The sequence below is a fragment of the Urocampus carinirostris genome, chromosome 19 (assembly GCF_059441175.1).
Source record: "Urocampus carinirostris isolate Australia breed hairy pipefish chromosome 19, RoL_Ucar_1.0, whole genome shotgun sequence".
In the NCBI taxonomy this organism is placed as follows: Eukaryota; Metazoa; Chordata; class Actinopteri; order Syngnathiformes; family Syngnathidae; genus Urocampus; species Urocampus carinirostris.
In genome coordinates, this window is record NC_142367.1 from 6,266,674 (window position 1) to 6,278,841 (window position 12,168).

At 41.1% G+C, this 12,168-nt stretch overlaps 1 protein-coding gene across 1 annotated transcript; it reads right to left on the minus strand.

Annotated features, from left to right (window-relative positions):
- Positions 1-1,934: 1,934 nt before the first annotated feature.
- On the minus strand, positions 1,935-11,746 carry ankrd22 (ankyrin repeat domain 22). Its single transcript, XM_088323579.1, has 6 exons — positions 11,481-11,746; positions 9,936-10,127; positions 6,659-6,766; positions 4,792-4,869; positions 3,280-3,378; positions 1,935-3,212 (listed from the first exon to the last, which is right to left on the minus strand). The coding sequence occupies exons 1-6, from the start codon at positions 11,499-11,501 to the stop codon at positions 3,135-3,137; spliced, it is 576 nt and encodes a 191-aa protein (XP_088179705.1). The 5' UTR covers positions 11,502-11,746; the 3' UTR covers positions 1,935-3,134.
- Positions 11,747-12,168: the final 422 nt, after the last annotated feature.

Sequence of the window (12,168 nt, forward strand, 5' to 3'; positions counted from 1 at the left end):
CATAGCTCACCTAAGTTCTCACGTTCAATAATGATACACAATCATGGTCTCCTTACAACCGTGAGTGTAGTAAATCCAGGAAAGTAAAATATTTACAAATACAGACTAATGAAACATGTTTCTTTTTGGCGTAGTTTAGCAAGCTTGCTATTCAGTCAACTTTTTCGGCTAATTGCAGGGTTTGTTTCGGCCCTCTAGCCTATCCGAGGCTCCGAATAACTTCAGCCAATAGCGATCGATTTAATGGATGATTGACACATCTTTTTCGGCCAATTGCAGGGTTTGTTTTGGCTCTCTAGCCAATCCGAGGCTCTGAATAACTTCAGCCAATAGCGATCGATTTAATGGATGATTGACACATCTTTTTCGGCCAATTGCAGGGTTTGTTTCGACCCTCTAGCCTATCCGAGGCTCCGAATAACTTCAGCCAATAGCGATCGATTTAACGGATAATTGACACATCTTTTTCGGCCAATTGCAGGGTTTGTTTCGGCCTTCTAGCCTATCCGAGGCTCCGAATAACTTTAGCCAATAGCGATCGATTCAAATGATGATTGACACATTGGTCAGCCAATGAAACGCCGGTATATAAATCCCAGCATACACCGCGGACTACTCCACGTTCGGGGAAAAATCGAGTCGGCGGCTGTTGCGTAATTTGCGAGACCTTGCGATTTAATATTGAGCCATATATAAGGCGCACTGTATTATAAGGCGCATGGTCAGCTTTTGAAAAAAATTAAGACTTTTAGGTACGCCTTATAGTGCGTAAAATACGGTATATATATATATATATACTGTATGTGTATATATATATATATATATATATATATATATATATATATATACTGTATGTGTATATATATATATATATATATGTGTGCATATGTATATATATATATATATATATATATATATATATATATATATATATATATACACATACTGTATGTGTATATACGTGTGTGCATATGTATATACTGTACGTGTGTATATGTCATCGGTATATTCCAAATATTTTCTGAGATAATGCATTTTAAAGACAAACTCCCGTATTTGTCTTGGCTCAGACGTCTTGTGAAGCACACCAGTACCCTAGCAAGCCATTCACTCTATTGTTTACACGTTACCTAGTTTTTTTTCGCTTCCTATAAAACAGAAGATGGCACTGTTTTCTTTAGGTTAAAGCATGTCACTATGATTCTCACTAAAAACCAAACTAGGACAGAAAATACACGTTTCTTTTAAAATAAAAAATAGTATCGAAATTGCAATGGTGGTCTGAAAAACCGCAGTTAGTTTTTCTTCCTCCAAGATTGTGCATTCTTAGTGGGGGGCCAAGACAGTATAAGCCTAGCGACTATTTTAGATAAAACAGACCGCATCATGCTGAAAAAGGCTCCACAGCTGTCTATTCAAGCTTATTGGTATTTAGAGAATAGTTACTTGAGAATAGGCCTAGTTTTTAGTTCTAGTATAGCCGGCATTTAAAATAAAACAACCTGGAACTGCTAAAAATCTATGGCATATACTCAGGCTACACAATAAATATCACGAAAAGACAGGTTCTGCCAATAAATTATGTTACAACCCAACGATTAAAGAGGATGTACAGTGTTAATTGGAAAAGAAAATCTATACAATATATAGGGGTAAACCTCGTGAAAGTTATTTGATGTTAACTGTACAAAATTGAATGAAGAAATTAGGAGAGATCCTTAAAAGCAGGCAAATAGAGTAGTAGATATGAGTTCAAGAAAAGACGTGATTAACAAGAGTGCCCTGTCAAAGAGCTTGTATCATTTCCTGTCGTTAGCAGTGGTGGTTCCCAGATCACAATTTCTTGAATGGGAAGTGGATATCAAGGTTTATTTGGGTTATCTCAGAGTTAGATACAGGACTTTGCAGCTTCCCAAAGATAGAGGGGGGCTGGCTTTACCAAGCCAACAAAAATACTTCTACGCGGCACAAATTAGACCCCTGATGTATTCGCGTAAAGATGAATATGTTGCAAAAAGGAAAAGTATAGAATTAGGGATGGCAAACATGGTGGCACAAAATTTATTAGCACATAAAAAAATCAAAACATTAGATGAGTAGTTTGGAGCAATCACAACAGTACGATTGGAGTATGGAAAAAGATTGTCCGGAAATATAATTTGGAAAGGGAGGCAAGTATACTGATTTGGTTCGCCTTTGACAAGGAATGAGAAAAGGAACAGACAATGGGCGTTCAAAGGCAGAGCAGCGAAATGAAAAATAATTGAAAATGTCAAGCTGCTGAGTTATGTGGAAAATGATTGTATTCGTTACCTGCAATTGTGCATTGTGGATGAATTATTTGTCGAATAAGAATACAGGAGAGACAATTCATTGACAAATTGGAAAAATGGATAGACAGTAGGGAAACTAAGGACACCACCATTTTTTGTTGACAATATCTGTGTATTATTTGTTATTGCAACATCCATTACAGTCTGGTCATCCTGAAAGGGTGATTACCACATGTGCGGTCCCTTTTCAAGGTTTCTTCATTTTCCTCATGTTGAAGTTTTTGAGTTTTTCCTTGCCCTTATGTGGGTTTCAGATCAGGGGATGGTGTAATAATAGTCTGTAATAATAGTCTGTGCAATAACCTGTGCAGCCCTTTGAGACTTTGTGATTAAGGGCTATACAAATAAAAATGACTTGACTTGAATGACTTGACTTGAGAACAATAAAGACTGGACTTGGATTAATGACTTGAGCATGATAGATATCCCCCAGCACTGCATGTATATTTTTTTAACTAGCTCATTGGGTAAAGCGCTCATCTTGGGATCAAAAGGTCGCAGGTTCGATTCCCGGCTCCTCCGTGTTATATGTCGAAGTGTCCTTGGGCAAGACACTGAATACCTAATGCTCCAGATAAGCAGGTAGTTGACTTGCAGGTGTGTGTGTGAATGGGTAAGTGTGAAGCACATTGTAAAGCACTTGGGAGGTCCTCATTGACTTGAAAAGCGCTATATAAACGCAGATCATTTACATTTACATTTTGATTGTTCTACATTCAAAAACGCACAATAAGCATTGAGTTATAAAAATAAAAGAACCGAGCTGAGGTTCAGGCTGAACCTTACATTCTCCAAATTTCATCACAAGGTCTTCCTCAGCAACCTCACCACCTCCGTGAAATTTAACCTAACAGCGATGTCCAGCGGCGACTCGCCATCCTGCAAACAAAATATAAAATGTTTTGGTTCTTTAGAGTGTTTTTTTTTTTTTTTTTTTTAAACATACATCATTCTTGATGTGAGGGTCAGCATCTCGCAGCAGCAAGAGGGGAACTAACTTCTGTCGTTTGCGGAGGCAAACGTAGTGAAGTGCTGTGTTGCCTTTCTGCACACAAACAAGGTCAGACCCAAAGTCAAGCCACTGATCACTAGTGTTGGGAAAATACATTACAAAGGAACACATTCCTAGAACGCAATTACTTTTCTCACTAATGTATACTGTAACCCATTATTTAAAACATTTTACAATTTTACTGCTGTTAGTACATGGTGCATTACTGCGTATTCCGCTACTCATTAAAAGCACATTATGCACTACAACGTCCACATACTGCAAAACTCTCCTGTGTCACATAAAACCCTCTGTCACAACATTTATAGGGTGGGCATGTTTAAATTTACATACAAAGTACTACTGAATAGTTCTGCTGGCGTGGAGTGAGCTGGATTTTTTGTCATTTAGATATTCTTCCTACCGTATATACTACGATACAAACCAAACGTACAACTATCAAAAAAAATATTCAAATCAGTGGGTCATCTTATGTGCACTTTTTTGGTTGTGTGTCACCAGTAACAAAGGGTAAGCGCCAAGAAAGGAAGGAGGCGTGGCATATACAGGCAAAATACACAAACTGGATATCAATGGGTCAAACGTAAGCATAGAATTTACGGTAAAAGTACCAAATGTTGGTCCTTTTTTGTAAAGTTATTTGCAATACACCATCCTGTCAGGACCAGAACAGAGGACCCATTTGCTTTATGTTTCTCTCAGTTTTATTGGATAAAAGATCCGGTGATCACTGGACGCGGGAAGAAGGTCGCTATGAACGCGGAAGTGGGACTTCCGTGGCGAGCGATGGCGGTGTCGACACGGAAAAAACAAGTCGGTAGCCGGGATAGGAGAGCAAAAAACGTGGTCGGGATCGGAAACAGGTCGAAAGCCAGGAGAACAGATGGGAGTAAAAACAGGTGGGAATCAGGGTCGAGAAAGCTTGCCTAGAGCACACTGAGCTTTGCAGACAGATTGACAGCAGGTGACAGATAGACGTGGGTTTAAATAGTGACAGGGAGCCAATCAGAGTCCGAGGCAGTTGGCGCCATCGGTAATCATGAAACATATCTAAAGAAATGACACATAAAAGGAGGAAATTTTTGAGCGGTTTGAATCCCAGAGACAAAATGGATGTGGAGTGTCTCATGTAAGTGTTCGTTAGCTAGCCTTTAAAATTGCACAGGCTAAAAAATGTGAGGGGTTCACTACTTTCACAGGTTGGTGTACACGTTTTCTTCTGTTTCTTTTAGTATGTGTGTTTAAAGCAGTTTTAGGAGGTCCACTTCTATTCGAGTATGAATTTGTAACCGGATTGTTACTTTTGATGTAACGTGCACTTTTGTTTCACTAATCTGGGGAGTAACTGAAAACGATGTACCTAGTAACTGTAACTAATTAGTATTTTTCAGGAACATGCCGAACATTGATGGTCACACAAACGCCGTCATGGCCAGGCGAACATACGTAGTCTGCAGCATTGACGTCCACGTTACTGTCCAGGACTTTCTTCATCAGAGCCTCGTTGCGCTTCTTTTTCTGTAACTGCACGCAGACCGACAACAACATGTCAAGTAAAAAGGTCAAATGATGATATCAAGTGTGTAGATAACAGTGGTGGGCTGTCAAGGCCTGCAATGCCTTCTCTGTTGGCTTAAAAATATCTGAATCATGTGATGTTAATTCTGTTGTGCCCATGAATACTTATTAAAAAAACTCTAAATTGCCTGTCTGCTAAACGGCATCACGGCTGGGCGGTTAGCACTTCCGCGGCACAGTTCTGAGGTCACGGGATCGAATCCAGCTGCCAGTCTTTCTGTGCGGAGTTTGTATGTTCTCCCCGTGCTTGTGTGGGTTTACTCCAGGTACTCCCGTTTCGGAAAAAATCCATGTCAGGTTAATTGGCCGGCCCAAATTGTCCCTGGGTGTGAATGAGCAAGTGAGTTGTCTGTCTGTGTGCCCTGCGACTGGCTGGCAACCACTTTAGGGTGTCCCATGCTCACCGCCTGAAGATGCATTTGATTGGTTCCAGCACCCCCGTGACTCTACTGAGAATAAGCACTTCAGATAATGGATCAATGGATGTCTGTAAGCTTCCTTTCATTGTTTTTTTCTTGGTTCTGCTGCTTCCAGGTGTGTGCTTTCATATTTAGGCATTTAACCACATTTTACATTTCAGCCATTACTTGTTGCCAGGGTCAGAAATCTACCTGGCCTGACCAGCTCAGTGGACTTAGGGTTGGGCGCCTGCTCCAAGACTGGTAGGTCATAGGTTCAAACCTTGGCCGAGTCATACCTAAGACTTACAACATTGGTATCCATTGCCTTCCTGTTTGGTGCTCGGCATTATGGGTTGGAGTTGGGGGGCATGGTCACCTCATTAATAAAAGTAAGGGAAAATCTGAAAAGAAAAAAAAAAAAGGAAATTTACCTTCAGAGTTAAGTCTGCACGCTCTAGGGCATAACACCAGTGCCGATAAAGCTGTTGGTTTAGCAATTCAGATTTTGAGTTGCCGTGTCAGGGCCTGTGATGCGTTTATTACTATTGGACAAGTGCAAAGGAGATTTCATGGGATGCCAGTTCCTTATTTGGACTCAACCTCTGTTGCTATTTTAACTATTGCATCGCTATTGCCCAATAATGATACTGTTCTTTGATTACCACACCCTTTAGGGCTGATCTGTTTTTTGTAAACTTGAATATTTAATTAAAAGAGTGGACTCAGCAGAGAGCTTTAGGAAGGGATGGGATATTTCTTATTTGAGAGCTCTTCTCCCAGTCCTCCTTTGAATTCAAAATCAATTGATGTTTTCTTGCTTTATTTCAAGTTTAAACGTAATAACCTGCTAGCAGGCTTTAAAAACTAGATTGGCTAAGGGGTGGTAACGGAAGTATCTTAACAAAAAGGCGAAGAAAAAAAACACTGTTGCCACTGCTTCTTTCGCACAGAAGTTTTCAACCCTAAATCGAAAACAAAACGTATGGCAGAAATACGACAAGACAGGCTTGACTTTCAGCATTAGCTTCGATGTGAAAGAAAATGACTTCTTATCTGTAAGACAGAACAATTGAAATCTTGAGAAAAGTAAGGAGGATGAGTTTTGTGCACAAAAACGATTTTTAGTGAGTAAAATGTGGCTATATTCCTAATTGATGTGCAATTTTATAAGGTGTTTTTGGATGCATTTGCATATGTGTTGAAGCTGTAGCTGCAGTAAATGTTGTATAGCCATGAAGTAGTTATTAATGGTTGGATTGATTCAATTGTAGCACTACTTAAGGCGTAGATGGGAAATGCACGGCCCGCCACTGGATAATGATGTCATTGCATACTAAAAGGAAGTATCCAAGAAGAAGGATGGGCATGAGAATCAGGATGATGAGATGGTCCAGAAGGGAAAAATTCTGCTTTGCCGCATAGTGAAGGCACGAGCGAAGCTTCTGAAAAAAAAAACACACAGCAAATGTCAAAACTCCAGGAAAATCGACAAAGAAAAGAAATACAGTAATGCCTTGCTGTATCGCGGTTTACTTTTCGCGGTTTCACTACTGTGTGGATTTTCAGCGTGCATTGTGTTTTTATTCTGATTGGCTAATCGTTCCTTTCTGCCTGTGTGTCAATAGCGTTGTGGTCTAAGTTGTTCACATGTTCTACAGCTTAAGGCAAGTTAAATTCAAGACTTTTAAAGAATATTTCAATGCCTTTTGAGATCAAATTTAAGACCAAGTCAACGAAAAAAACACAATTGAAACGGACAAAACCTTGCCCTACATTACCTGGTACAGCTTTTAGCCATGGGTAAAAACTTCCCCATCGTACAAAGTTAACGTCTCTGTCCGAAGTTACTATATGTATTGTGGGTAGACCTAAGACATGCGTCTGCTCTGAAAGGCCCGACTGAAACCATATCACCGTTTTGATAGCTCATGCAATGTTGCCACAGAAGTAAATCGGTGAATAATTAAAGAAAACATCAATGAATGTTACTGTCATGATTACTCATTGCACTCACCTGTGCCCGATTTTTTGGCACCAGTACTCCAGTCACTCCTTGTCAGTCCGTCAGCGAACCTCTGCATACGCAAGGCAAGCACTTTGACTCTGGCTCCCGTCGGTCCCGTCCTCATCCGTATCCTACTTGTCTGTTCCTGATTTCCCGTTTGTCTCCGGCTAACAAATTGTTTTTGACCAACCGCTCTGATCTCCCGCACCGGCTATCGACTCGTTTTGTCCATTTTACCACACTCCGATCTCCCACTCTGGCTAACGACCCATTTATGACCACCGACCAAGCTCTGATCTTCCGCCCCGGGAAATCCACTTCTGCGATCAGGCTCCGATCCCGTGAGCTGCTTGTTCCCCCTGTCCAGCGAGCACCGGATCGCTGGTGTTTGTTTCCTTAATATCCCAATAAACTTTTGAGTGAAACGTTGTGCGTTTGGGTCTACCATTTGTCTTGGTTCTGACAGTTATTAAATCCTTTTAGTTCAAACCAATGTAACTCTTAGTAATAAGTTCATATATATAAGACTTTCGATACTTGGATTTAAGACATTGTAATGCCAATTAAGGTCTTATTTTTAGAATGATGAATTAAATGCCTTTTAAGACTTTTTAAAGATTCACGGGAACACAGTAAAAGCCACCATGGCAACACAACGCTCTGGACCCACAAAGGTACCTAAAGGCAGAAGATACTTTCTATGGCCTACAAAGTTGAACTACTTGACATGCTAAAGGGGGGTGAAAACAATTTACGCCACATTTCTATTCTCTCATCAACATTCACATAAGGGTTGTAGGGGCACCATTTCCTGTAGTGTGTCTTGGGCAAGTACAGAAGTTATTTGTATAAAAAAAACACGTTTATAAAGTTCAGTACTTTTATTTGTTGTTTGGAATGTTCGTTTCACGCCACATTTTTTGTTTTCAAATAGCATTCACATGATGGAGGTGCTTGGAAATTCAAGCACCTTTTAAGGACTTTCAAAGCCAATTTTCCAATTTCTCTAGTACCATTATTAGAAAAAAATGTGGTACGAATCATGTACCTTGCAGAGCAACAAATATTTCTGCGATTTATGAATGCAAAGTTGCATGTGCATTTATTAAAACATATGATTCTAGATTTTGAGTAAAATAACTGTAATATGTAGCTTACATTTTCAGTTGAAGGACGTTCTTCCTATTACAATCGACTACTGGGAAACACTACCTTAACTTTTGCATAGCCTAAAAAAACGTCCAAAGTTAATACATAATCCTCGCATTAATACACATTTCATGGTGACCTGTTTAGGTGTAGCATGCACCTGTCCTCTTGGGGTGATGATGCCTCATAGGACAATGTCTTACAAACTAACGCGAGCTGCTGTTAATCACGATGGAAGAAGAAATGCAATGGCAAAGTGAACCCGCCAGAGAGCAGTGTCAACGTCATTTTATGATGACATATATGGCCAGGATTTCAAGCATTTAAAAGCACTTCACCCAAAATTCAAGCACTTTTCAATCATTGAAAACAAAGAAATAAAATTCAAGAATTTTCAAATATTTCAAGCGACCTTACGAACCCTGAGTGGAGTGGCTCGTGTTCTGAATCAATAGTACAATACAGGATTTTTTTAAAATCACAGTATTGTCTGAACCAGAACAGATGGTGGACCCAAACGCGTAACGTTTCACACAAAAGTTTAATGGGATATCGAGTAAGTCAGGTGCGGGGAAACAAACGCCAGCAATCCAGTGCTCGCTGGACAGGAGGAGCAAGCAGCTCAGATCAGAGCGTGATCGGAATGCGGAAGTGAGTGGATTTGCCGAGCAGGAGATCGGAGCGTGATCAATGGGCAAAATGGGTCGACAGCCGGAGCGGGAGATCAGAGCGTGGTAGATGGGCAAAAACTGGTCACTAGCCGGAGCGGTAGATCAGAGCGTGTCGGAGGAAGGAAAAAAACACGGAGCCGGAGACGATTGGGAAATTAGGAGCAGACGAGCGGGATACGGATGAGGACGGGACAGACGGGAGCCAGAGTCCAAGTGCTTGTCTTGCACATGCGGAGGTTTGCTGACGGACTGACAAGGAGTGACTGGAGTACTGAGTTTAAATAGGAGGGGAATCAATCAGGCAATGAGAAGCAGCTGGCGCCAAACGAGCGGGCACAGGTGAGGGCAATGAGTAATCATGACTAGTATAATATATAGTACATAATATTTTTGTTACGTAAAAGCCCAACGTTTATAAATTCATAGTTCATGGATTCTTAATCACCTGGGTCCTAAGGGCACAACTTCCTGTGGTGTGTCTTGGGCAAGTATAGCCTGGTGACGCCCATCCCTTTCCAGGTTGTTTTCTGTGTGGATTTGCTCCCCCAAATTAAACAGTATTGCTTTCCATGGTTGGCCTCCTGATCTGACTCAGATAAGGCACCTTCAGTATCTGGCTACAGCAATTTGATTGGTTCAACATATGTGTTAAGTTTGGTTTCAATGTATAAGAGAGTATTTAATTATTAGAGGTCTCTGCTTTGCAGATTTTGACTTTTTGGAACGCAACCACTGCGAAAATCAAGGGAATACTGTACATGAGAAATAAAAGCAGTATTCACTGACCTTGTTGCGCGCACGTACGTTCGCGCGACTTTCTAGAAGGAACCCGAGTGTGCGGAGATTGCCGCGGCGACAGGCGGCGATGATTGGCGTGTCTCCGGTGACGTCATCACGTGCCTCCAAGTTGCTGGGGTTGCGGTCAACTGCGCGCGAAAGTTGCTCAACATCGTCGTCGTACGCGAACTGGCAGGCGGGCTGTGAGATAGTGATGGGAATTCCGGCTCATTATTTGAGAACCGGCTTTTTTGGCTTGGCTCGCTAAAAGGAGCCATCTTTTTCGTTCGTTCGCGAACATACACATTACTGTGCGAGGGCGGGGTCGAACAAGTTGAGTCACTTTTAGAATAATCATCCCTAAATGAACCCGTTTGGCTAGTTCACACGCACGCGCACGCACACACGCTAACATTATCCTAAGGACGAATGATGGCAATTAATTTTTAGAGAACTGTCTTTTTCGGCTCGGGCCCATGGAAAAGAGCTGATTCATTCAGCTCCCAAACGGGTTTTTTTCCCAGATTTTGTTGATTTTAATGATATCTTACTAACAGTAAGTAACCAAATTAATTAATTTTGAAAATGTACTGTGCTACTACAGAATATTATTGTTTTAATATACAGTGAACGTTTAACTTATTAATTAAACTTAATTTGAAATTTAAAATAGTTGTACAGTACTATGCAAACAACACAGAGATGCCACTACTTATATTGACCAGTCACGGGCACCTTCGGAAGTGCTGGAAAGAGATAAAGACAGTGGGGAAGAGAGAGAGAAAGATAAAGATATAAAGATGAATTGAGGGAAAGAGGGAAAAGAGGGATGCTAAGGGGGAGAAATCAAGAGGAAGAGACAGAAAGAGAGGGATAAGGAATGTGATAAAGAGAGCAGGAAAGTAAGCTATAAAATAAAAGAGAACTAAAGAAAGAGAAAGAAAGACAATAAGAAAGAGAGAGAAGGGCGGTGAGAGAGAAAGAGAGAAGGAAGGAAAGAGAGAGAGAATGAGATATAAAGCAAGGGAGAGATAGGTTGAGAGAGACAGAGAGAGAGAGAGAGAGAGAGAGAGAGAGAGAGAAAGGGAGAGTGCAAAATGGAGAATGATAGAGATAAAAGAGGGAAAGAGAGATCAAGGATCAAGTGAGAGAGAAAGAACAAAAGACGGAAAAAGAAAGAGAGGGGAAAAGTAAGGGTAATAACGAGAGAGAGAGAGAGAGAGAGAGAGAGAGAGAGAGAGAGAGAGAGAGAGAGAGAGAGAGAGAGAGAGAGAGAGTGAGAGAGTTTCAGAGGAAGCCAACTCCCCGCCAATCGGCCTCGCCGTAAACTTTAGAGAGCCGGTTTATTAGGCCGATCGTACGCGAACGATCCATCACCATTAATGACACGTTGTGAAGAATTATGGGAATTAAACGGGTCTACTTCGCTAATAGGAGTTTAAATGTCCTATACTTGAAATGTTTTCAATAAACGACTTTTGCTCCACACAACTTCGTATGTATGAGCGGGATGAGAAAATTAATAAATAAACTGAGCAAAAAAAGCGCTCTTACCTGCGAGTACACTTTTCCCATGGTTGTCGCACTCAACGTCAGTAGCACTTTCAAAATAAAACACCTGTACGCATCCTTGTAGTCAGGGGTCACGACGCATCCGATTTTATTTATTTTCAACTTCCTGGAAGTAGTTTTTCTATTAATCAGACTAAAACGAGTTATCCTTCCTGTTGTCGGTTCGGACTGCTGTTCAGACTCCAGAGGTGCTGTTTTTTCTCCTTTTCCAGTTTCTCAGCGCGAATGCACTGAGCGAAAACCGGATATCCGAGTGGGTCCTCTGTCGGGATAGGGATTCCAGCTCTTTTTGGAGAACCGGCTCTTTCGACCGTGCTTTTTTAAAAGAGCCGGCGAAAGACAGAAAGAGAGAGAGCGAGTGAGAGAGAGGGGGGGGGGGGGGGGGAAGAACAGCACACAGAACAAAAAAATGGAAGAGAAAGGGAGAGAGAGAAAGAAGAAGAAAGACAAAAAACAAAGAGAGTGAGAGAAAGATAGAAAATGAGAGTGAGAGACAAAGCGAGAGAGAGAGAGAAACAGCAATAGGAAAAAGGAGAGAAAGAGAAAGAACAATGAAATAAGGGGGAGAGAAAGAAAGAGAGAAAGAAAGAGAGAGGGTAGAAAAAAGAAAGAAAATGAGATAAAGGGAGAAGGGGAGGGGTCAAGAGAAAGAAACAGAAAGACAGAGAAA